This window comes from Acinonyx jubatus, chromosome B3 (genome assembly GCF_027475565.1).
Source record: "Acinonyx jubatus isolate Ajub_Pintada_27869175 chromosome B3, VMU_Ajub_asm_v1.0, whole genome shotgun sequence".
In the NCBI taxonomy this organism is placed as follows: Eukaryota; Metazoa; Chordata; class Mammalia; order Carnivora; family Felidae; genus Acinonyx; species Acinonyx jubatus.
The window spans coordinates 54399569-54427145 of NC_069386.1; the positions used below are offsets into that span (position 1 = coordinate 54399569).

Genomic DNA, 27577 nt, shown 5'->3' on the forward strand with positions numbered 1-27577 from the left:
AATATTTGGTCTTCATTGTGACCCATTAGTGGAAATCTACCCACTTCTAATAGTTTGCGCTTCTCTATGAATCACTAGAGTGGACCCTGCCCCAAAATAAAGACTCCTAGGATCATTCAGATATTTCAACACATTTTGAAAAAGGAGCCTGGTAAATACATTCCAAGAGGCCTATGAAATAGTAAGCAGAATAACAAAACAAGGTACTTGTGAAACATGCAAGCCTCCCTTCGTAACTTGGCTTTGATAACTGAAAGGCAAAGAAAAACAGCTGAACTAGTTCTCTCTTGGGCATGGGTTTGTTTATCTAGCCTCACATGAGTCAGAGCCAATGGCCCTAGTGGTTTTGAATGACTTGAAACAATTTCCCATAGTTGGGCAAGCTCTAATACATGCATTTTATACATTGCACATCTTTACAGTTTATTTCTAAGTCAACTTCAGTTCTACCTAGAACTTTCTTTATACCTTCAGTAGCTTCAGCCAAAATGAGTGGTCAAACAATAGAAAGTGCTCAGAAGCTGAAGTGATGAGGGCTGGTGAGTGGGGTAGTGGTGGAGGTGGTGGTGATGGGGTCACTGAAACAGGAAGAGGACAAGGAACTGAACACAGACATCTCATACCTTTCTCACTTTCTGTTTCATAAATAGAAGACATTTCCCCCCCCCCAAGTCACATGATCTCCCTCATCCCCACTCTTCCTCTTTCTACTCCATGTCCCCTCCCCAGCAGCATAAGGACAGCAAAACACCTGGTACAGTGGGGGAGGGGGGCAGAAATGTAGGGGCAAATAAACATGCAAAACAGGACCTTGAGAGATAGTAGAAAGGAATCCACTCCAGGAACTGGGACTCAGAGCCTAAACACAGAGGACTTCAGTGTGGCTCTCAGAACCAGCCAGTCACCTAATGGACGAATAATCAATGTCTCAGTGTCACCAGGTGGGGTCCACACTTCACCAGAACTCTTGCACCACCTCCCTCATCTCCCAGTTCTAATGAAAAAGGGCTGTGCTTCCCTTCCACAGGCACTGTGTTTCTGGAATTGGCATGGGCCGAGGAGGCCCAGAGCCACCTGCCAGCGGTGAAATGGATGACAATTCTCTCTCCCCGGAGGCTTGTTATGAGTGTAAGATCAATGGCTACCCCAAACGGGGCAGGAAGCGGAGAAGTGCAAACGGAACAGATGCCTCCAACATTGAGGTAGGTCAGAAGGTAGTTTCTCCTCATGTCTCCTGTTGCAGAAGGGCCTTCCAGATGCCTGTGGTTTCCTCCAAGGATGTTCCAAAGTGTGAAAAAGCTCCCTGGGGAGAAAATCCAGACATTCCCTGAGCTCTAGGCTGCATTTTACAAGAGTCTGTGGGACTCTCTGGAGTTTCTTGCTGCTTTTAGGGAGTGGCCATTCGAAGGCTTTCACATACTTGCTCATTTCCTCTGTCTCGCCAAAAAGAAAGTCAAACACCCACCCAAAGTCTGCTGAAAAGCAAGGTCTGAGATCCAGGACAGCAAGTGGGCAGAATCGTGAAGTGACATAGTGCTCTCTCCACGGGGACGCCAAGTTCGGAAAGCTAGAGGCTCCTCTACTGAAAAGAGCCATGTGGAGTGTGAGGGAACTTGGATTCTAGACAAAAACAACATGGAGCTCAAGCAGCCTGGTTTTCTTAGCCTACGGCTGCTGCAGCCTTTCAGTCAACTCAGAAATGCACAGATATTCACCCAGACCTCTGGCTCCAGGCCCGGAGAATCCAACACATGTGGTCCCAGAGAGGCAAGCAAGAAGCCAGGTGAAAAGCATTGAATATTAGCAGATCATCAGAGTCAGGAAGTAGGTTCCTAGGCGTGTCCTTCAGAGGAGATGATTTTGTGTCAGTGAACAAAATGGAAATAGGCTGGTTCTTTCTTAGCATTGGTGCTCCAACTCATCCGCTGTGGTTTGGGAAAGGAGATAAGTCTACAGAAAGAAAATAGTCTATTGAAACAGTGGTTTCCAACCTCGAGCGTGCGTCTGAATCATCTGGAAGCCTTGTTAACATGGAGTTTGGGGAGACACCCCCAGGGTTTCTGATTCAGTAGGTCTCAGGTGGCACCGAGAATTTGCGTTTCTCAGATTCCCCGGTGATGCTGATGCTGCTGGTCCAGGGAGTACACTTTGGGACACCTGCATTAGAAGACCACCAAGTCATTTCAACTTGACTTTCCTCTTGACAGTTTAATGTTTTTTATTATCATAAATATGTGCCAGTTTAACACATTTGTGATTTAAACAAAGTGTTTTATGAAAATCTGCATTTTCGACATGGTATATACAACATGAAAAGGCTGTATTAGTGGGAGATTCGAGTCACTTTTTCCTTAATATGAGAAATAAGTGGCATATTTTCAATTAATTTAACACACTGCCATGTGTCTTTCCAGGACCAGCCTGAGATAGAAACCAACGTGAGTCTCGCAAGTTGGGATGTTGAGAAGACGGCCATGTTTGCTTTCAATATTTCCCACATCAGCAACAAGGTCCGAATCCTGGAACTCCTTCCGGCCCTGACGACTCTGACGAATCACAACAAATACTTGATCGAATCTGGAAACGAAAATGGCTTCTTCAAAATCAACCAAAAGGAAGGGATCAGCTACCTCCACTTCACCAAGAAGAAGCCAGTGGCTGGAACCTATTCATTACAAATCAGTAGTACTCCACTTTATAAAAAGAAAGAACTTAATCAGCTAGAAGATAAATATGACAAAGACTACCTCAGTGGTGAACTGGGTGATAATCTGAAGATGAAAATTCAGATTTTGCTTCATTAATTCACCATACAGAGACCAAATAATTAAAAAAAGAAAAACAACCAACGATAGATAGGTAGAACTGAATTTTTCCCCCAATCAGAATCTTCATATCATAGGTACAATCTTTCACCAAATAAATTTCTATAAATAAGCACTATTCTTATATTACAAAAAGTGAGGTACAGGTGACTACCCTAGTTCAAAACAACCACTTTCTCAGGCTTCTCATGTGTGTAGCTGAGCTACCTTGTCATATGTGTTGACTCTTGAAAACTGGGACACGTATTTTATTGGGGGTCTGCCATTCCTGCTGACGTGTCATCCTTCTAGCTGATGTACAGGAATGTGCTTTCAATCGATGGACTGCTCTGTATTTTCCAAATTTTTAAACTTTGCTTCTCCAAATACAAGTACTAGGTTGGCCAATTATAATATCTATTTGGTGCTAGTAAATTCTCAAACTAGATCTATAAATGCACTGTAATATTTACACAACTTAGAAACCAAATTACAAATATTCAGTTCAAATACTTCATTAATTTCAATCAACCAAAGTTAGTTCAGTAGCTTATCTCAGTTATGAGCATAATACATTACATGTAAATTAAGTGTGTGTATACTGTAATCGTGCTATTTTTTATCATTGAAACATTTATAAACTAGAATAATAATGCCCTTAATGTGAGGGTTTGTAATGGTGCTTATTAAGACCAAAGACTTGTTAATTGTATACACCAAGTGGTAAGGAAATTTCTGTGACTGGCCCATGCGTGCATGGAGGTCTGGGAGGACCAAGCAGCAGCCTCAGCAGCCAGAGGATCACCAGTGCATCCTTCATCACACCTGTGCAATATGCCAAGATTACCCTCGGTCATTCCTGTCAACAAGGGGTCCATGTCATAAATGTCACAATAAAACAGTCTCTCTTTTTTTAGTGTACCCTTGGCTTTGTGTTCTTGCATGGACGCGGGATTTGAGGGGGCTTTTCAGAGGCTAAATAGAGTTTCCTGAATTTAAATTATCCTGGGTGTGGTAGTGACAGCTTCAAAAGGTGCCAAATGTATAACCACTAGCAGAAAAATTAACATATTTGAGTTAGTCCCTTGTTTTTATTCATTAAAGACAGCAGAGTTCTTTCTCGCCAATGAGAAATTTAGACTGTAGCATCATTTCTAAAACATGACCTAATTAATCTTGTGACTTTTAAACCACTAGATTTAAGTATTTTAGGATATCAAGTTCAGTCCTTGTCTTAGAGCACATGTGTTTCATTATAAAAGATTTATCATGCCCTCTCCCCTCAAATAGTGTTGGCAAGCCTTAGATGCTTCATCCTTTCCCCCCCCAAACATCTGTTGTTAGTCATCGCTAGTCTAATTACAAAAGGATAATCCCAAATTGATTCCAATTGAATGCTATATCGCTCTTGTTTTTTGACTGTCATAATTTGAAGATGCTGTTTTATTTTAAGTATGATATTGGATATTTAACAGTTAAGCTCACTGAATTGATATGAAATAATTCTTAAAATCCCCAAGGACAGTAAAGGGTGGTAAATTTAAAGGTGAAGTAAAATTGCTACATGAAGGAGACAGAACCCTTACAAGACATAGGAAATTCCTCTCAAAATCTTCAAAATGCTACACTAAAGAAGATGGATTAGGTATGTTCCATCTTATTTCAGAAGACAAAATTAAGGTTAGTTACCATGAAGTTAGGTGTAACATGCACCTTCCTAATTATTGAGCTGCCCACTGAGGGATGGATTTCCTTGCAATGTAGTGAGCTGTCACTCTTCAGAGGCATGCATAATGGTGGCCAGGGGACAAGGATACTTTCTTCTACCTAACAGGCCATGAACATCTTGGAATATTTTTTGTATCTCTTATTTTGCCATCCAAAAAAATCTTGCTTGTAATAGGTGCTAAATAGAAATGAATCAAATGACTATTTTGGAAGCAATTTGTACCTTGGTTAGCAAGTTAAAATATTACTCCAAATTTCCTTCTAATTCTATGCCTGTGGGTCTATGATGGAAGTGTACTAAAATTGTGAGAGAAGAATATACAGCATGCAGTAAGCTACAGTTTGCATACAGAAAATGTCTCTGATAATTTAACCAGAACTGCATTATATTCAATAATGGATTTTCTTTATAACAAACAACAGAAGAATATAGAGTTGGCACATGGTAGATCACTTTGATATTTTTAATAGTCTCAGTCTGGATTGTATTTATTTCAGAGCCAACAATTTTCAACAGCATATTTTCCATGTTTCTGTCTGTAACAAAACATTTTCCTCATTGTTCCATTGTAAATATTCCTCTTGTTGGAACCTTTTTAATCCTGAGATTGAAACCTGTACCTTTTAATTGTCTGTGACCTTTCAATTTTACTTTCAGTGGTTGACAAACTTGGTTTTGTAAATCTCTCAGAAGCTTGAAAACGTCTTGTCTCTACCCCCCAGCCCATTTCATTTGCCAATAACTATTTTGTAAGTAGGGTTGAAATGAACTCAGCTGGCCTTGTGAAATGTTTAAACTTGCACAAACAACTACATTTTTGTTCAACAAATAGCACTTTACTCAGCCAAAACTGCTTTGGACATTGCCATTACAAATACTGTTAAACTTCAGAGATCATGTTTGTAAATTAGATGAGCCAAAATAAAGGACAATTAGGTTGATACTATATTAGTATACTTAAATGTTATATATGTGTAAACTGTTAGAGATGTTTAGATCACAGTTTTGTCCACGGAATGTACTTTATTCTTATTTTAACTGTAGTTCTTAGAGATATATTGGAAATGTCATTATTGCATGGTCTGAGGACCTCGGTTTTTTTTATTTTGAGAGAGAGAGAAAGCATGAGTCAGGGAGGGGAAGAGAAAATCACAAGCAGGCTCCGCACTGTCAGCACGGTGCCCAATGCAGGGCTCAAACTCATGAACCAGAGATCATGACATGAACCAAAGTCAGATGCTTACCCAACTGAGCCACCCAGGCACCCCAAGGGCCTTGTTTTTAAATGCTAGAAGATTATTGATGTGAGAAGAATTAGTTTTCACATACAGAGCTGAAGGCAAAGCTATTTCCCCCTTGCCGATTTTAAGTAACACATTGTTTAAAAAAAAAAAAAAAAGCAGCAAACCAACTTTTGAAACCCCAATGTGAGCCTGACTTCTAACATTATGTATTGTTAAGAATTGATTCTCAGTACTGTAAGTTTAGGGTTAGAAAGAAACAAAAAGGCTGTGAATTTGATTTTGCAAATTTCCATGTGTATCTATGACTGGGCTCACTTATAGGACTGAGTCTCAATGAAAGGTTCTGACATTCTCACAAATGTCTGTATAAACATGAGGGTCTTGTATATTTGACATTCGACATACATCTGACAGGACCTGGCAATGTCACAAAATCTGTTATTTCAGCTAACTGCTAATGAATCCAAAATGGTTTTTCTGGCACACACAATCATAAACCTCTTTTTAGGACATGGGCTGTTTTGCATCCTTGAGCCAAGCCTGAATTATGACCTCTACAAACTGATGTTAGCCTCATTTTTTACTATTTGATGGTGGAAGGTGCATCATTTTTAAATGAATGAAGTCATAGCAGGTAAGTGGTTCTGATTTCCTGCTAACTCCACTCTCTGCTCTCTGCCAATCTTATTTTCTTCCACATAAAGGAATATCCATTGTTACTTTTAATCCCCGTGACTCTTCCCATTTCATAAATAAAAGCATCATTACCCTCTCTATGCTCCCTTTTTCCCCTTGCGGGTTGGTTGTATTGTCATTTAGAAGGCATCATGCTCGCTATTTCTAGACCTTTAGCTCAGGTGGAAGTGAAGCAGCATACAGGTCGAAGGGCTTAGGAGAAAGCCACAGCTCCATTAAACGGTTGCTGGGAACCTTCCATAGCCCACCTGAGGTGTTCCTTGCAGCTGTGCCGGGAATTGCAGAAATCAGAAGAGTTCTGTTTCCTTTTTAGCACAAAATTCTCTCTAGGGGGAAATTAAATGATGCCTAAGTGATTCACTTTTTCTTCTGGAAGTGGAAACACTGAAAACATCCTGGTGGTGAGGGGAGACCTGGGGGGATGCAGTTGGTTAAGCCTCTGACTCGATTTCAGCTCAGGTCACAATGTCACGGTTCATGAGTTCTATCCCTGCGTGGGGCTCTGCACTGACAGTGTGGAGCCTACTTGGGATTCTCTCTCTGCCCCTCCCCCCTCCTCAAAATGGATAAATAAACTTTAAAAAAAAGAAGAAGGAAACATCCTGGGATAATCACATATCCCATCGATCCCACCAGCCATTGACAGAGGTCGTGGTTCTGTGTTTCTCTCTGCATGGTGACCTCTGCTTTGGGTGTCCCCTGGGGCTCTGCTAGGTAGAAGGCCAGAGCTCTCAGGAAAGATTAATGGGAACTTGATATATCAGAATTCCAAAGCATAGAAGGCTGGATATTTTTGTCACAACATGAAATCAGCATGATGTGCTGTTTAGCCTTCCTTGTCTTTGGTCGCACCAAAATTATCCACCTTCAGTGTCTTCTCCACACCTTTCTAGGCCAGTCTCGTGATTCAACTACAGTGATTCTGTGTTTCAGGCAGGATGAGGCCTGCTTGCTACACGTTTGTAGATTGACTATAGCAGACTCTCTTGTGGATCATTCATGGTAAGCACTGCGCCCCCGACTCTGTCTGCCCCAGAACCAGCTCCCCATCCTGCCTGTCCAGTCCACACCCACACCCGCCTCACTCCCACTGGGAAGCCACAGGGAAGACAGGGGCACTATTCTTGCAGGTTGAGCTCTCAGTCTCGTTTTTCTCCCAGGGTCTACGATTCTTGGTTCAGAGATCTGACTTTTCTTTGGTTTATGAAGAAAGTTCACTGAGAGCTCAGTTCAGACCCAAGGTCCTAAGGAGTGCCTGGTCCAGAGTTTTGACACTACAGGAAATCTGAGGTCAGAAAGCTGTGTTCAAATCTTAGTTCCCTTTCTACATCATTTAGCCAGGGCAACTCCTTGATGTCTCTAAGGCCCATTTTCATCATCTATATCTATCTATATCCATATCCATATCCATATCCTTATCTATATCTATATATCTAACACCCCTAGTTTAAGTACTTGTGAGGGCACCTGGGTGGCTCAGTTGGTTGAGCATCTGACTTCGGCACAGGTCATGATCTCACAGTTCAGTCTGAGAGTTTAAGCCCCGAATGGGGCTCAGTGCTATTCAGGGCAGAGCCCACTTTGGATCCTCTGTTTCCCTGTCTCTGTGTCCTCCCCCAGCTCATGTTTGCTCTCTCTCAAAAATAAATAAACATTAAAAAAATAATAATTAAAAAAAAGCACTTGTGAGCAATGCCCTTCTGAACCTTGCCTCAATGCTGGGTAATTATCCTTGTGCACAAGTTCAAGTATCTTACCAAAAGCCTCTCACCTTACAGAGGTGGAACTGAGACTACAATCCCCAGACCTTCTGACAACATAGCACGACTCACTTGCCAGATGAAGAATAAATCAAATACAATATATGAAATCACAATAGCAATCTGCAAAACTACAAATTATATTTGTGATTCAAGATCCAGGCTCCCCTCTGCTTTTCCAGCAACCAAATGAGGACAAGAAAGGTGAGCAACACCTGGCACAGCCCTCCTTCTTCCCCTCTGCCTCACCTCCCTCCACCCTCATGAATACTCATCATGACCCTGTAACCCATTGCTGCCTCCCCCATGTCATGGGAGACCTCTGACGGCAAAGATTCTGTTTTGTCCTCATAGCTCCGTTTCCCAGATGGATGCCTGGTACACAGTAGACACTAAATATGTGTTGAATGGATCAATGACTGAGATTGGAGGAAGTAAAAATACAGGTGAAAATAGGAAAAACCCATGCAAAAGAGCAACCCATTTCCTCTCTCTCCTCCTCTTCCACTCCTTCTTTTTCTCTGCTTTTCTCAACAAATATTTTTTGAACACTTGCCTCTTGCATGAAGCACTATAGACAAAGGATGAAGGGCGCAGGGTTCCTAGTCTACTGAAACTTTGAAATAAGGGACAACAGGGCAGCTCTCTCCCCATTGTATCTATGGTGAGGACATGGTTAGACTTTGCAGGTGCCTGAAGGAAGTTGCAGGTAGAGGGGTCCTCACCCCCCACAGTCCTAGGAGGCAGGAGGCAAGGTAAAAAGTTCACTAGTAAATTCACCTTTGACATCTGCAAGGCTCCAGTTCTGGATCTTTATGAATCACCAAAATTAGAAGCACCATTCTAGCATATCTCCCCCAACATAATGCTGAAAAGTGGTGATCTTCAGTAGGGGGTTTATGGTTAGAGTTAGATTCCCAAGTTTAAATGAAACTTACCCTGAAACCTAACACTGAAAAGCAGGCAGAGTTGTTTGGGTTAAAGCAGATTTAGATAGGCTGAGGTCTCTCCACTCATTCCCTTCTAGACAATTCTTATGGAAAATGTAACTGAAAGGTCAGTTATGGTCTGACTGATTCTACAAATATAAGACAATATCATTTATAAACTTAATTTTAAATGTTGACAAAAACTCTAAGCCCATTAAATAAATAATTATAGAGAGATAGATGGATAGAGACAGACAGAAAGATAGATAGATAGATAGATAGATAGATAGATAGATAGATAAGGGCATTATAGACACTGTGTCAGGTAAGGAAGTTACACACATTTTCACAGTATTTCTATGTAGCAGAAACTGACTAGATGCTCACCAACCATTTGTTCCTCCTCGGCCCACAAAAAGACTGTCTCCTAATTTCCTCTGTAGTTAAGTTTTGTGCTGTGTGATGGAGTCTAACCATTGGGATGTTGGGAGAAGTGATATATGCCATCTCCAAGTCTAGCAAAAAAATACATATGCAAGAAAGTACATATCCATACTCCCAAGAAATAAACTTGACTTCACTAAAGCCACTGATATTTTGGGATTATTTGTTATAGCAGCAATCACTAATTACCCTGACTAGTATAAATATGCATACATAAATATATATGCATATGTGTATAATTATAATATTTATATTATGTATAATTATATATTGTATTACATTATTAGTCAGGGTAATTAGTAGATATATGAATTTATATTATGATAATTTTTTAATTACTTTTTTAATGTTTATTTTTGAGAGAGAGAGACACAGAGCATGAGCAGGGGAGGGGCAGAGACAGAGGGAGACACAGAATCTGAAGCAGGCTCCAGGCTCTGAGTTATCAGCATAGAGCCTGGTGTGGGGCTGGAACTCATGAACCATGAGATCATGACCTGAGCTAAAGTTGGACACTTAACCAACTGAGCCACCCAGGTGTCCCTATTATGGTAATTCTTTATGTATACACACACACACACACACACACACACACACATCAATGGCTGTCAACCTCAGTTGCAACATTATTAGAATGACTCAGGGAGCTTTTTAAAAAAAATCTCACTGTCCAGGCTACACTCCAGATCCATCAATTCAGAATCTCTGGAGTTGGGGTCAGATACTATCAGTTTTAGAAGCTCTCCAGGTGATTCCAATTGGCAACTGAGGTAGAGAACCACTGTTCTAAATGTTCGAGGCCATTGTAAAATTCAGACTTGGGAAAATTTTGAACTTGGGGAAATCTACCAGGTAATTCTGATATGCATCCCATCCACTACTGACACTGCTAGTCTATAGGACGTTGTATTATCACGTAAGAACATTAACCATGGCATTTGCCGACTCTGCAAACTGTATCTTTTCAATGGAGTTTGGGGTGCAGCATAAGTAGGGAACAATCAAGCAGCAATGCAGTGTGTATGTCGCAAGGTAGTTGCTTAGACTCATTAACCAGCTATTTGATTGTCACTCACACTAGCCTTGAGACAAGATTTCAGCTCTTGCCTCCATACTGGGTATTTCCCAGAGAGTCCACATCTCCAATGTGAAGTCTCTTCAAAACAAAATGTTGAGGAAATCTAAAAATATTTAAGATATTTTTATCTTAAATGAGGAACTCAAGTATCCTCATACTGCTCTTCACATTATATAACAGGAAAATGTTAATTAGTTCTTTTGAAGGAGACAGTTCTATGGAGTAAAAATAGAAACTGACTTTTCAAGAAGTGATCAGCTTCTGCTAAGAGTGTGCACGTTATATGGTGGGGTACAGGGTCAGGTCACCAACGAAACCACGTACTGCCTCCAGGCTCACGTCACTCAACCTTGAAATGCTGAAATGAAGGCATGGGGCTATTTGCCAGGAATGGGTGATGCATCCTGTCACCTAAATTTAAACCTTTACTGGGTCGCCTGGGTGGCTCAGTAGGTTGAGCATCCGACTTCAGCTCAAGTCATGATCTCACAGTTCGTGGGTTTGAGCCCCACATCAGGCTCTGTACTGACAGCTCAGAGCCTAGAGCCTGATTCAGATTCTGCATCTCCCTCTCTCTCTCTGACCCTCCCCTACTCATGCGTTCACTTGCACTCTCTCTCTCTCAAAAATAAATTAAAATAAATAAATAAACTTTAAATGTAAACCTTTACTATGCTTCCCACAAACTTTTGGTTCAGAAAACCACAAAAGAAAAACCAAAGACAAAATGAGAATTACAGAAAAGTAGAATGCTGTTGCCAATACAAGAGTCAGAAAAAGTAACTTCAAAATATATTTCAAATAAGAATGCTGAATTTTATTGCCATGCACTTCATGTGCGAGGGAAGATCCAGTTTCTCAGATAATGAGAAAAATGTGAAATAAGGAATCATTTCAAATAAGTTTAAATATTATGATACATTCAATGCGTGTAATAAATTCCCTATGTTGAATATGAAGAAAGAAATCCATTTTAATTAAGAAAAGCAATCAGGGAGGAGCCAAGATGGCGGAACAGCATGGAAGTTTTTTGTGTGTCTCGCATCCATGAAATACAGCCAGACCAACACTAAACCATCCTGCACACCTAGAAAACTGATTGGAGGATTAACACAACAATCTGCACAACCTGAACCACAGAATTTAGCAGGTACGTGGCACGGAGAGGTGGACTTGGAGAGCAAGAAGGAGCAGGAAGGAAGGTGCTTATGTGAGCAGAGAGAGGATGGAGACTGGGGTGGGGGCAGAATATGGGAAAAGCACCCCTCCCCAAAAGCAGCTGGAGATAAAGTGGAAAATTGAAAACAGCCCTAAGAACTGAATTAAAAAGGGAGAAAGAAGAGGGTTTAAATTCCATTAAGACTGTAAATAAGGGGAGCGCAAAGTCTGCAGCTCCTCAGCTCAATACCTGGCAGTGCTCTGGTGGGAAGGGCGAATCTCCAGGAGCAGAGTGGGATCCGGGAGGTTCTTGGGCCACACGGGGAAAAGCTGTTCCACTGGTGGGAGGACATTTGGTAGAGACTGTTGAAGCCACTGGATCCCAGCAGATCCCAGAAAACAGCCACATTCGCTGGTGTTGGGACAAGGTCATTATGGGTGAAGCCTGGTGCCAAATGTGTGTTGTGATTTTCCATAATCCCTGAAAAGCTGCTGCTACACTATCCCGCAAACTTTTTCTGGGGCAGGCTGGCAGATGGCCACAGTCTTGGAGCACTAGCAGCAGCAGGGTCCAGCAAGTGTTCCTGGGTGCAGCCGACATTTGGCTATTGCTCAGTGAGACCCTCCCACAGAGGGCCGGAACGGGTCAAAGCCGCAGTCCTTCAGAAGTAAGGGACAGGGGAAAACAGCCACATCTAAGACAAAACTCGGGAGGGAGGTACTGCCTGGGGCCTGGTCACAGAGAGTGAAAAAGCTGGGAACCGACAAGAGCTGAAGACAGAGGACAGGTGAGGGGTGCTGATCCGGGAGAACAGACTGGGTGTCTGGGTGGCGCCATTTTCACAACGCATGCGCAGACGCACCTAGGAGCTCTGCAACAATCCACCCCAGTAGGCTAGCAGCGCCATCTAGTGGAGAATGGAGCCATTACACTGAGCCCCACCCAATTGGGCCAACTTCTCTCTTCCAGAACACAAATCTCACTGCCTGCTTAGTTTATGGACTATAAAGTGCTACATAGTCTGACTTCTAGGGGAAAACGAAGTAATTTCAGTCCTACTTCAAACTGTTAGCAGATCCATCTATTCAATTTTCTTTCTTTTTTTTTCTCTTTTACACTTATTTTCTTTTTCTGGAATACAGAAAGAAAAAATTCATTTTCATTTAAAATTTTTATTAAAAATATTATTCTTTAATTTTTATTACTATATTTTTTACTTTTGTGTAAATTTTTTCAAATTCCATTTTACTTCCATCATTTTAGTTTAGTCTACTTCAGTGTATTCACCTTTTCAAATTTTCAAGCAATTTCTTTTTGTTTCTTTTTCTTTTTCTCTCTTTTTCATTTCTTTTTTTTCTTGAATGCAGAAAGAGAAAAACTTCATTTTTACTTTCCATTTCTATTAAAAATATTTTCCATTAATTTTTTTACTATACTCTTTATTTTATGTAAATTATTTCAAATTCTATTTCCATCATTTTATTTTAGTCTATTACAGTGTATTCACTTTTTCAAATTTTCATATGATTTCCTTCTTTTCTTTTTTTCTCTTTTCGTTTCTTTTCTCTTTCTTGAATACAGAAAAACAAAAAATTCATTTTTATTTTTAATTTTTATTAAAAATATTTTTAATTTTTTTCTACTATATTCTTTAATTTTGTGTATATTTTTTCAAATTCTATTTTACTCCCATCATCTCATTTTAGTCTACTTCAGTGTATTCATTTTTTTTCAAATTCTCAAATGATTTCTTTTTCTTTTTCTTTTCTCCCCCCCCTTTTTTTTCTCTAATCTGTCAAACCACTTTAAACACCCAGGCAAAACACATCTAGGATCTAGCATCACTTATTAAATTTTTGTGTGTGTGTGTCTTTAATTTTTTAATTTTAATATTTTTTTAATTTAAATTTTTCTACCTCATTAATTCCTTTTCTCCCTTCAAAATGACAAAATGAAGGAATTCATCCAAAAAGAAAGAGCACGAAGAAATGACAGCCAGGGATTTTAACCAACACAGATACAAGCAAGATATCTGAACCAGAATTTAGAATCACAATAATAAGACTACTAGCTGGAGTCGAAAATAGATTAGAATCCTTTTCTGCAGAGATAAAAGAAGTAAAAAAATGGCCAGAATGAAATTAAAAATGCTATAACTGAGCTGCAATCACGGATGGATGCAGTGATGGCAAGGATGGACAAGGCAGAACAGAGAATCAGCGATATAGAGAACAAACTTACAGAGACCAACAAAGCAGAAAAAAAGAGGGAGATTAAGGCAAAAGATCATGATTTAAGAAGTAGAGAAATCAGTGACTCATTAAAAAGGAACAATACCAGAATCATAGGATTCCCAGAGGAGGAAAAGAGAGAAATAGGGGTAGAAGGGTTATGTTAGCAAATCATAGTGGAAAACTTTCTAACCTGGGGAAAGACAGAGACATCAAAATCCAGGAAGCACAGAGGACTCCCATTAGATTCAACAAAAACCGACCATCAACAAGGCATATCATAATCAAATTCACAAAATATTCAGGCAAGGACAAAATCATGAAAGGAACAAGGAAAAGCCCCTAACTTACAAGGGAAGACAGATCAAAATATGCAGCCAGGAATTCTTTATCCAGCAAGGCTGTCATTCAAAATAGAAAGAGAGATAAAAAGTTTCCCAGACAAACAAAAATTAAAGGAGTTTGTGACCAGTAAACCAGCCCTGCAAGGAATTTTAAGGGGGACTCTCTGAGGGGAGAAAAGATGAATATATATCAAAAGCAACAAAGATTAGAAAGGACCAGAGAACACCACCAGAAACTCCAACTCTACAAGCATCATAATGGCAATAAATTCGTATCTTTCAGTACTCACTCTAAATGTCAATGGACTCAATGCTCCAATCAAAAGACACAGGGTAACAGAATGGATAAGAAAACAAGATTCATCTATATGCTGTTTACAAGAGACCCATATTAGACCTAAAGATACCTTTATATTGAAAATAAGGGGATGAAGAACCATTTATCATGCTAATGGTCAACAAAAGAAAGCCAGAGTAGCCATACTTATATCAGACAATCTAGACTTTAAAATAAAGACTGTATCAAGAGATGCAGAAGGGCATTATATCATAATCAAGGGGTCTATCTACCAGGAAGACCTAACAATTATAAACATTTATGTGCCAAATGTGGAAGCAACTAAATATATAAATCAATTAATCACAAGCATAAAGAAACTCATTGATAGTAATACCATCATAGTAGGAGACTTCAACACCCCACTCACAACAATGGACAGATCATCTAATCAAAAAATCAGCAAGGAACCAATGGCTTTGAATGACACATTGGACCAGATGGACCTAACAGATATATTCAGAACATTTCATCCTAAAGCAGCAGAATATACATTCTTCTCCAGTGCACATGGAATGTTCTCCAGAGTAGACCACATACTGGGACACAAATCAGCCTTCAACAAACACAAAAAGATTGAGATCATACCATGCATATTTTCAGACCACAACTCTATGAATCTTGAAATCACCACAAGAAAAAACTTAGAAAGGTAACATATACCTGGAGACTGAAGAACATCCTACTAAAGAATGAATGGGCTAACCAAGAAGTTAAAGAGGAAATTAAAAAGTATATGGAACTCAATGAAAATGATAACACCACAACCCAAACCTCTGGGATGCAGCAAAGGCGGTCATAAGAGGAAAGTATATAGCAATCCAGGCCTTCATAAAGAAGGAAGAAAGATCTCAGATACACAACCTAACCTTACACCTTAAGGAGCTGGAAAAAGAACAGCAAATAAAACCTAAAACCAGCAGAAGAAGGGAAAAAGTAAAGATTAGAGCAGAAATTAATGTTATCGAAACCAAAAACACAGTAGAACAGATCAATGAAACCAGAAGCTGGTTCTTTGAAAGAATTAACAAAATTGATAAACCACTAGCCAGTTTGATCAAAAAGAAAAAGGAAAAGACTCAAATAAATAAAATCAAGAATGAAAGAGGAAAGATCACAACCAACACAGCAGACATACAAGCAATAATAAGAGAATATTATGAGCAATTATATGTCAATAAAATAGGCAATCTGGAAAAAATGGACAAATTCCTAGAAACATATAAACTACCGAAACTGAAACAGGAAGAAATAGAAAATTTGAACAGACCCATAACCAGTAAGGAAATTGAATTAGTAATCAAAATCTCCCAAAAAACAAGAGTCCAGAGCCAGATTGCTTTCCAGGGGAATTCTACCAAACATTTAAGGAAGAGTTAACACCTGTTCTCTTGAAGCTGTTCCAAAAAATAGAAATGGAAGGAAAACTTCCAAGCTCTTTCTATTAAGCCAGTATGACCTTGATTCCAAAACCAAACACCCCACTGAAAAGGAGAACTACAGACCAATTTCCCTCATGAACATAGATGCAAAAATCCTCAGCAAGATATTAGCCAACTGGATCCAACAATACACTAAAGAAATTATTCACCACGACCAAGTGGGATTTATACCTGGGATGCAGGGCTGGTTCAATATCCACAAAACAATCAATATGATTCATCACATCAATAAAAGGACTAGAAAGGACTAGAACCACATGATCCTCTCAACAGATTCAGAGAAAGCATTTAACAAAATACAACATCCGTTCTTGATAAAAACCCTCCAGAAAGTAGGTGTAGAAGGATCATACCTCAAGATCTTAAAAGCCATATATGAAAGACCCAACAGTAATAACATCCTCAACGGGGAAAAACTGAGAGCTTTCCCCCTAAGGTCAGCAACAACACAGGGATGCCCACTCTCACCACTGTTATCCAACATAGTATTGGAAGTCTTAGCCTCAGCAATCAGACAACACAAAGAAATATAATGCATCCAAATCAGCCAGGAGGAGGTCAAACTTTCACTCTTCACAGATGACATGATACTCTACATGGAAAACCCAAAATATTCCACCAAAAAACTGCTAGAACTGATCCATGAGTTCAGCAAAGTTGCAGGATATAAAATCAATGTACAGAAATCGGTTGCATTCCTATACACCAATAATGAAGCAACAGAAAGAGAAATCAAGGAATAGATCCCATTTACAATTGCACCAAAACCCATAAAATACCTAGGAATAAATCTAACGAAAGAGGTAAAAAATCTATACGCTGAAAACTATAGAAAGCTTATGAAAGAACTTGAAGAAGACACACACACACAAAAATGGAAAAATATTCCATGCTCTGGGGTAGGAATGACAAATATTGTTAAAATGTTGATACTACCCAACGCAATCTACATATTCAATGCAATCCCTATCACAATAACACCAGCATTCTTCACAGAGCTAGAACAAACAATCCTAAAATTTGTATGGAACCAGAAAAGACCCCAAATAGCCACAGCAATCTTGAAAAAGAAAACCAAAGCTGGAAGCATCACAATCCCAGACTTCAAGCTGTCCTACAAAGCTGTAATCATCAAGACAGTATGTACTGGCACAAGAACAGACACTCAGATCAATGGAACAGAATAGAGAACCCAGAAATAGACCCAAACATATGGCCAACTAATCTTTGACAAAGCAGGAAAGAATATCCAATGGAATAAAGACAGTCTCTTCAGCAAGTGGTGCTGGGAAAACTGGACAGTGACATGCAGAAGAATGAACCTGGACCACTTTCTCACACCATACACAAAAATAAACTTGAAATGGATGAAAAGATCTCAATGTAAGACAGGAAGCCATCAAAATCCTCGAAGAGAAAAGAGGTTAGAGTGGGAGAGAGCCAAAGCATAAGAGACTCTTAAAAACTGAGAACAAACTGAGGGTTGATGGGGGGTGGGAGGGAGGGGAGGGTGGGTGATGGGTATTGAGGAGGGCACCTTTTGGGATGAGCACTGGGTGTTGTATGGAAACCAATTTGACAATAAATTTCATATATTGAAAAAAAAATCCTCAAAGAGAAAGAAGGCAAAAACCTCTTTGATCTTGTCCACAGCAACTTCTTACTCAACACATCTCCGGAGGTAAGGAAACAAAAGCAAAAATGAACTACTGCACAGCTTCTGCACAGTGAGGGAAACAATCAGCAAAACTAAAAGGCAACTGACAGAATGGGAGAAGATATTCACAAATGACATATCAGATAAAAGGTTAATATCCAAAATCTATAAAGGACTTGTCAAACTCAATACCTAAAACAAATAATCCAGTGAAGAAATGAGCAAAAGACATGAATAGACACTTCTTCAAGGAAGATATCCAGATGGCCAACCGACACATGAAAAAAATGCTCAACATCACTCCTTATCAGGGAAATACAAATCAAAACCATAATGAGATACCACCTCACACCTGTCAGAATGGCTAACATTAACAACTCAGGCAACAACAGATGTTGGCGAGGATGTGGAGAAAGAGGATCTCTTTTGCATTGTTGGTGGGAATGCAAGCTGATGAAGCCACTCTGGAAAATGGTATGGAGATTCCTCAAAAAACTAAAAATAGAACTACCCTACGACCCAGCAATTGCACTACTAGGCATTTATCCATGGGATACAGGTGTACTGTTTCAAAGGGACACATGCACCCCCATGTAGCAGCACTATCAACAATAGCCAAAGTATGGAAAAAGCCCAAATGTCCACTGATGGATGAATGGATAAAGAAGATGTGGTATATATATACAATGAAGTATTACTCGGCAATCAAAAAGAATGAAATCTTGCAATTTGCAACTACGTGGATGGAACTGGAGGGTATTATGCTAAGTGAAATTAGTCAGTCATAGAAAGACAAAAATCATATGACTTCACTCATATAAGGGATGAACATAAGGGAAGGGAAACAAAAATGATATAAAATGTTCTGTCATAAATATGGAGAACGAACTGAGGGTTGCCAGAGGGGTTGTGGGAGGGGGGATGGGCTAAATGGGTAAGGGGCACTAAGGAATCTACTCCTGAAATCATTGTTGCACTATATGCTAAATAATTTGGATGTAAATTTTAAAAAATAAAAAATAAAATTAAAAAATAAAGAAAAGCAATCAACTTTTTCCAATCTCTGCTAACTAAATGTTAAATAATATTTAAGCAACGTCTACCTGAAGACACCAAATTAGTCTGCCTGGAGCAGCCAGGTGTCAGTCTGACCACCCCTAAATTTTCCTAGAGCAGCAGTGCTTCTCAGACTAGAATGGACACATTCCTCAATGGCAGATCTTGTTAAAATGCACATTATGAGTTTGGAGGTCTGGGATGGGGCCTGAGATTCTGGATTGCTAACAAATGCTCACATAACACCCATACTTCTCCAATACAACCTCACTTACAAAAGCAGGTGAATGGCTCACAGTTTGTTGTTCGCAATTTGAACTGTTTCAACATTATTTATCTCAGTTAATGAGTGCTCTTGGTGCATGCAAGAAGAGTGCCTCACTCAGCTGGTCTAGTCCCAGCCCTTTGGTGCAGCCTGCAGACCATGCTTGCTGTAGTGACATCCTGGTGCACTGCCTCACGGTTTACCATTCCTGGTCTGTGACTGATCCACGCTTCACATTCAAGTCCATAGCTATGCCTCCCAGCCTGCCTCCACTCAACAGTACCAATTCTCATCTCACACAGAATGTCTTTCAAGAAGATATTTGGATGTGGAATTTGTGTCTAAAAATTTTATCTCTCCCTAAATGAAATTCCTATATCAGGGAAATAATTTTTAAATTGTTTTGCTATAGTTTTAGATGTTACATTTCCTAATGGTGTGTGTGTGTATGCACACATGTGTGTTTATGTGCCCCTTTTTTAAAATAAAAACCTTACATTTTAAATTTTTTCTTGAATGGGACACATGAAAAAAGTTCGCCTCCTACTGACTGGACATTATTCTCTATCAGCTATTGTCAGAATACACTGGTGTAACTTACTTTACTTTTCTTGGGGAACCTCTGTCAGAAGAAGTTAGGAAAATATTCATATGTAAAAAGCATGTCAAACACTGTCATTTAAAAAGAGCTTCAACTGCCTTTTTAAAAGTGAGGATAGAGTCTGATTTATTTTTTTAAGATATGCTAAACTGTGTTGGCTCAAATTGACTTCAGATAATCCATCATTCCTTCATTGCTCTTGTCCTCCTTTTAAAAACACATTGACACAATTCCCAAAGTCTCAACATACCAATATTATGAGATGGTTGACCCTCATCAACTTGATATTTTATGCCAGGCAGAAGTGCTTAGCAACATCTTCCAACTTAGAGATTTCATCATGCAACTCATGTCTATTGCTCGTTTATAAAAATATGAAACAAGGTCACCTCCAGCGTGGTTTCTTCGCTATCTGTTTCCAAAGAGCTTAATAATTGGCACCCTCCCTTCCTTGTCTGGCCTCCACTCCATCGGTCGCAAACCACAAAAGCACTTTCATCCAAACAGATACACCCACTTACTCACATACTAAGCAACAAGTATACACAAAAATACACTTTAAAGGGTGGATCCGTGGGAAGCCGAGGAAACTGGACCTGTGGGGGAGGGTCATACACAGAAGAGAATGAAAGAGGTGTGTGATCGGGAGGGTAATGGGCGGCCTATGGAGGAGATCATCAAGGATGTAGCACAAGAAATTAGTTTCGCTTATGTTTTAACCCAAGATGGTTTTGCCTCTTATAAAATATTTATTGAGATTTGCTATGTGCTTTGCACTGTGCTAGGCTTTATGGTGAATATAGACAGGGTATACAACATTGAACTCGAGGGATCTACTGACAAAACTAACACAAATGAAGCCACTGCATGGGAGAGCTTATACACATACATACACACACACATGCACAGAAATACAGAAAATGTTTGGTTTCTACAATGTCCTGAGCATTTCAGAAATATCTCAATTATGCCTCACAACCATCCTGCAAAGTTAAGTACTACTGATTCCTTTTGATTGATGGAGATCCGAGGCCTGGGAAGCATAAGTGATCTTCCCAACATCACACAGCTAACAAGTAGCAGAAATGGAATTTGGTCCTGAATTTATATAACTCTGTTTTGGTCCAAAAAAAACCTCAGTGGTTTAACCCAATAAAAGCTGCTTTCTTGCCCCAAATCAGCAAATGTTCTTGGTTGTCTGGGCTTTCCTGGGAGGTTAATTTCCAGGTGGTGACTCAGGAATCCAGGCCCCTTTCATCCTGAAGCTCTGCTATTTCCAATATCTGGCATCCAAAAGTATCAATGAAGGGGAAGAGTGAGTGATGATGACACATGAGATATTATAACAGTCTCCACCCGAAAGCAATATAAATCACTTTTACCTCATTGACCATAATGGGTTTCATAGCCCTAGTAAGATGCAAAGGGAGCGAAAAATGGACTTGCTGGATACTTGTGTCCCAGAGACAACATGACCTAATGGGAGGAGAGCAGGTATTTTTGGCAGCTGGCTAAAAATTGCTGCTACAAACTCCAAAGTCACTAAACATCATGCTTCTGAACCATACAAGGAAGAGCTAAATTATGTGGTGCTAAATTACAATTCCTGAAAGAAGTTCAAAGAAGTGGAAAATCATAAGCCTGGAGCAGAAAGAAGGGAACCTGAGTAAGATGCTGAAAAGTGGGTATGAGGAAGACATTTCTGGCTGAGAAGAACCAAAGTGAACATGCAAAGTTGAGAAGATAATGATGTGCTCATAGTCATGTTATAAGACATATTTATCAGTGCATCACATACAGGGACATGCATCACAGGCAGAGTTCCCAGAGCTTAGTAAGTGCTTTTCAGACAATACAGACTATAACCTTCCCAGGGACTTCTCAAAATGTAAAGTCACAGAGGCCAGAAACCATGTTATGCATGCTGCATTTTGCTCTTCAGTGCCCAGAACTTAGCAATTGGTCAGAAAAGATAAATTGTGAATGTTCTATGAACAAGGGTGGGCTTTCAAAAAATGTGCTGAAGGGTAGATAATCTTAGGTCTTCCATTTCCCTTGTCTCCTATTGGGCTTTTCATTGCCTAAAAGGAGTTATAAATTCCTTGAATCTTGTGACATTCATCTTTCCCACAAAGGAAGTCCTAAAATTTGGTAAAGGAGTAAAATAGTGGAAGTGGTGAAAGATCATTTCCATCAGAGATGTTGGAGAAAGCTTCTTGGAGATGTGGTGGTCACAATGGGCCTTTACATCAAGAATATATCCCAAGTGGGGGCCCTGAGTTGGGCAAGAATGGAGTGGGCAGCAGTACTAGCTAGAAGGCACAGTGCAGAACGGGAGTAAAGTCATGAGATCATGGTCATGGAGGGGTTAGAATGCCTGCCTAGAGTGCAATACAGTGGGTTGCTTTGGGAATATTAGGAATGTTCATCCAGGAGTGTATAGAATTGCCTGAGAAGTTGGGAACCTGACACAGAACAAATCCAGAAGACTCTTTCATTTTTTTTATTGCTCATCCCTGATCACGTGACCAGTGCCCATTTATCTCATCTGGCATTTAGGCATGAAGGCAGGAGCTGTTTGTGCCTCAATCATTCACTGAAAGCATGAAATCCTGCACAAGTCCAGGCAGGAGACCTCAGCAAGGTGGTGGTTTGAGAAATGGGAGGGAGGGAGTGGAGTCAAGACCACACATAAGGTGAAATATTCTCTTTCCTGCTCGGCTGCTCTGTTGAGTGACCTAGGGAAAGTCACTTGTCTCCTTGTCTCATTTTCTCACCTTTACCTGGTCCTCTGTGTGTGAATACCAAGGAGACATGATTATAGAAGAGGTTATAGAAGACTAAGAGTAAACGGGCTTGTATAAGACCTTGTTAACAGAAAACAAAGGTGAAGCAAGTGTGACCAGGACAAGTGTGACCTCCAAGTCTCTAGAATGGCTGACACCTCAGGCAGTGGGTGCCTTAGTGGCTGTGGAATCAAGGACCCATGGGAAGATGGAAGAAATGAAAACAAACAACTGAGTTCATCATGTGTGAGTAAAATTAGCAGCCAGAGAATGTGATTTTGCTCCAGAGGCTGGAAAAGAATAGTAACATAGAAGAAGTAAAACTCTTAAGCTTGTCAAAGGCCACTAGAACAGTAGGAGGGGATCTAGTGTGGCAGGAAGAGGCGGCAGTTTGGGTGGTGGATCTGAGCAAGAAGGTAAGTCTGTCTATGTTTCAGTTCTCACCTTTATAAGAAGACATGGTGGTGCCTAAAAGCTGTCCTGGGTGACCTCCTGAGTTCCCTTGTTCCCCTATCTCCCTCTTCTGAGCCCACCCTCTGTGCTCCCAGCTCTCAGATTCTATGAGAATTAATGCTTGGGATGACCTGGTTCAAGTCACTCTCCATTCTTCTGGCTCCTGTACAGATACAGAAAGATTCCTGGCAAGAATGTGGAGCCCAGGGGTGCCTGGGTGGTTCCGTTGGTTAAACGTCTGACTCTTGGTTTTGGCTCGGGTCATGATCTCACCATTCATGGGTTCGAGACCCACATCGAGCTCTGTGCTGATGGCATAGATCCTGCATGGGATTGTCTCCCTCGCTCTCTGCCCCTCCCCTGCTCGCTCACTCTCTCTCTCTTTCTCTCCTCTCTCTCAAAAATAAATAAACATTAAAAAAAAAAAAGAATGTGGAGCCCAAGACTAGCAAATCACACTGGCTAATGTGGCATCTCCACCCCAGTGTGACTTAAGTGATGTGAATCCCCTTTTGAGAGAATTGACAGAGGATCCTGTGCTCCAAGGGTTGAATCCCAGGCTGAAGTCTTGTACGTTTGGAAAGTACTTTCCAACTTGCAAAGTGCTGTCATGTGGGTATGTTCTCTCTGAGATTGAGGATGATAAACAACCTGATGAGCCCAGGATCTGGCTGCTGTGTGTTCCAAGGGAAGGGAGGCCTTCCTGACCACATGAGGTGCCCCACACCCTCTTCCCTCCCTTTCTCACAGCCTTCCAACCCCCAGAGAGTGTTGGAGGAGATGAGCTAGTGTTCAAGGCTCCCAAACCTGGGCGAGCTCCGGCCACCACCTCTGTCTCCCAAACACAGCCAGCTAAGAGGAAGGATGCTCCAGGCTCAGATCTGTGGCTGGAACCAGAAAATCTCCGGAGAAGGGCCGAGCAAATTGGGTCAGACTTCTGTGCCGGGATAGGAGATTCCTTGGAGTGACCGGGTGTGTGTCAGCTGCTAAATGATTCCACTCTCTTCCCCCAGCTCCTAAGCCTCCGCCCTCCCCTTAGGGACCTCCAGCTGCCAAGGAGTGCTCCGCTGCCCTCTGGCTCCTGTGGCACGTGTGCTTAATAATAATGAGCATTGTTTATGGAGCCCTTAAAATGTGCCCGGCAGTGTGCTAACCACTTTACAAATGTAACCGACTCACCAGCTTGGAACAGAAAATGAGGTCACATTCTCTAAAATGTGAGCATTAAATGCCTTTGCATCCATGTTATGTCTGTGTAAAAGTTCCAAGACCCCAGGCAGTCTTCCCTCCAAAGGGTCATTGCAGACCAGTACTGCCTTAAAGTGTTAAACCCAAAACCTTGCCTAGTCTGCCAAGGAACCTCATTCTTTCTGGCTGTGTTTGCCACTGCCAGCAGTCACTGTTGAGATTCCACAAAGCCCCCACTAGAGACAGCTGCTCAGTGAAATTGATGACCTGGCACCTGAGCTGACCCCTGCCCATTCCAGGAGTCCGACCCCTTCAGGCAAGCACTTCCAGAAATGGGAGCAAGTCCAAAGGCACTGTGGATGTCAGAACATGCACCTGCCGTGTTCCACTGTCCTTTGTCAATGTCACCTCAACTCAGGACCCTCAGACATCAAACACCAAGAGCCAGAGCACAGCTCTGCTCTTCCTACACAGTGCTCAGAGTTCACACACAAAGTTATTTTTCCTGACTCAGCTACCCGCTGTATTTTCTACTGAGCTATGGATTTCGTTCCTGAAATGGTGAAGAAGGGATCACCCCTCCATATGTTAACATCAATCCTATTTCCTGTCTCAATATGACTGGCATGTTTTTCAGGGAATCATCCATCTTATTATTTGCAGATTATCTTTTTAATTTTTCACACCCTTTTGCATTATTAGCTCCATTTTACAAATGAGGAAAGGCAGACTAATGTTAAGGGAATTGCTCATGGTCACACAGCTAAAAACTGGCAGAGCTAGGATTTGAACACAAACCCTGATTAACAGAACTGTTCTACCTCCCTAAAATGTTCTTGGTTGGTACATCTGTCTAAGTCTAAGTCAAGGAAAGAGGTTCCTTAAATAGGTAAGTGTGTTTCTTTGTGGAGCTCATGAACCCGGGGAAAATCATGCGGAGGCAGCCAAGCTGAAAGCCCTTATCTGAACTCCATTGGAGGAGACAAACACTCGGGTAGTTTGTGAGTGGCCAGGACATGTTGTGCCACATGTGGGGTGTGGTCATTTAGCACACGTGTTGGCGTTGGACTGTGGCCTGGCCTGGCACTCTTACTAGGCCAACAGCCTGGGTTAAGAAGACCCAGGAGACAAAATATGAGAGAATCTAAAGGCATGTGTGCCAGCTCTGAGCCTCTGTCCATTCCTAGGCTGGTTTCTGGCCTCAAACTCAGCACCAGCCTCCCTGGCCATAATCACCTCTGCACTGAGCCTAAGGCTTTTTGGGCAGAAGCCCATGGGAAGAAGGGCTTTATCAGGTCTCACTTCAAAGTCATTTGGAAATATGAACTTGACTTTTCCAGCACCATCCCTGATCACCCTCTTCTATCCCAATAAAGGCCTACCACGGCGAAACACTATCTGCTCCAAACAAGAAGTTCAGATGGAAAATATTTGAACAGAAGTTAGATTTGAGTCCCAGGCAAGTGCCAAGTAGCTGATGGAGAAATCAGAAAGCGGGAGTCTATGGGTACACAGAAGAGAAGGAGCAGGTGGCCCTGAAAGAGACCCATATTCTGGGGTAAGGGTAGAGGAATGTTAACAGGAAGTAAGTGGTAAACCACCAAGCCAAAGCAAATACAGAATCCAAAGCTGCCCATATGGCTTATCCATAAGGAATGTTGCCAAGAAAGAACACAGCAGGGAGGAGAAGCGAAGTGGAAGATTCACAGCACGTTGTTTAACAGCCAACCATGGTGAAGGTGAGCCAGCAATGCATTCTGGGCTCTACCTCTTAAGTAACTCAGGTGGGGTGTTTCTGCCCCTTAGACCTGGGTATAAGAGGCTTGAATCCTATCCCTATTCCCCACCCCCACCTAGATTTTTCTCTGAATTCCTGAGGGCTTATATTACGGCTGTCTCCTCTACCACTCAAGCTTCTACTTTCCAGTATGCTGTGTCTGTTGTGCACCATATTGACCCAGATATCAAACACAAAGACCCACCCCCAATTTCTACACATTTCTGCCCTGCCCCCTTCCAAATAGACTTTAAAGGATTTGGGTTTGAGGGGAGATGGAGGAGAGGATTCATCATGGTGATGTAAAGCAAATATTATAGATGGCAATGTTTTATTCTTATCATATGTGCTTGTTTTGGACTTTTTTAAGGAGTGAGTGAACACTTTGCTACTACAGGTGCCTCAATGATATCTCTTTCATGACAGTGTGTGGATGGATTTTTTTAAAATATAAATATCAGATAATAACTATAAATATGGCTAACATTGGGAATATACCATGTACTAGGCGCTATTATGTATATGTATAACCAAATACATATTTTATAATATATATATCACCAAATACATATATTGCCAAATACTTAACTATTTCCTTATTGAAAACATCAAGGTTTTATCAATACTCTCTCATTTATGACACTTCTTGTGTGCCTGGCTGGGTCATTTGGTTAAGTGTCTGACTCTTGATTTCACTCAGGTCATGATCTCAAGGTTTGTGAGTTTGAGGTCCGCTCAGGTTCTACACTGACAGTGTGGAACCTGCTTGGGATTCTCTCTCCCTCTCTCTGCCCCTCCTCTGTGTGTGTTCTCTCTCTCCCTCTCTATCTCTCTCTCTCTCTCAAAAACAAATACATAAACTTAAAAAAAAAAAAAAGAAATTCTAACCCATACTTTCATTCCCAGGCCTCTTCATATGGGTGATAGGAAAAAAATTAAAAATCTCAGTTAAAAGTTCCAACTGACCTTCAGTATAGGTTCTATATCCCTATGAACAGTCCTTGCTGCCATTTTCACTTGTCCTTGATGTCATTTGTCATCATTGTAAGTAGTGTAATTAGTTATCCATACACTTACTTGTCTAATGTCTATCTACCCTACTAGGTGCTTGATGAGGACAGAGACCATATCTACTTGGCTGACTCTGTCCTCAAAACCAACAAAAGGCCTGCCTGGTGTGAAAAAGATGACTTTGTATTTATTCTGTCTGTCTCACCCATCTTTGAAAATGAATCCATCCCCTATAGAAAGTGGCCTCACAAAATAGAGACACCACTGGATATCCATATAAGCAGAGGCCTCATGACCAAATTGGGAGGGATGGGGGTGAGGATGGGATCCCTACACCAGTTGTGATTTGGAATAGTCTCTAAGGTCCTTTCCATTCCCCAGATCCTGGAATTCAGTCACACGGCCAGAGCTAGGATGCAAGGCAGGAGGAGTGGAACCGCATATCTGAACAGAAAGGATTTAGGTGACTGAAGAGTTCTTGGAAGCCATTTTCTTTCTTACTGAAAAAAATTTTTCTTAAAAAAGGTAATTTTTTTGAAACTCATTTCTCTGGTTGCACAGGTAAATGAGGTTCAAGGGAGTAACA

General features: G+C 40.9%; 1 protein-coding gene and 1 long non-coding RNA gene across 4 annotated transcripts in view; one reads left to right on the forward strand and one right to left on the reverse strand.

Annotated features, from left to right (window-relative positions):
- Positions 1 to 3725, forward strand: part of FBN1 (fibrillin 1) — a 232223-nt gene extending 228498 nt beyond the window's left edge. For both annotated transcript variants that reach the window (XM_027067205.2, XM_027067206.2), the window contains 2 exons: positions 1028 to 1202; positions 2415 to 3725. In XM_027067205.2, the coding sequence (XP_026923006.1) occupies positions 1028 to 1202; positions 2415 to 2804 (565 nt within the window). In that variant the 3' untranslated portion in view covers positions 2805 to 3725. The remainder of the gene's footprint in view (positions 1 to 1027; positions 1203 to 2414) is intronic.
- LOC106967218 (uncharacterized) overlaps positions 1 to 27577 on the reverse strand; it is a 49179-nt gene that overhangs the window by 7347 nt on the left and 14255 nt on the right. Inside the window, exons 1-2 of one of the 2 annotated variants that reach the window (XR_008299189.1) lie at positions 12093 to 13615; positions 811 to 2157 (exon numbers count right to left, since the gene is read on the reverse strand). This is a non-coding gene — a long non-coding RNA (uncharacterized LOC106967218). Of the gene's footprint in view, positions 1 to 810; positions 2158 to 12092; positions 13616 to 27577 lie in introns of those variants that run through there. The other variant, XR_008299190.1, reaches the window with a different exon arrangement.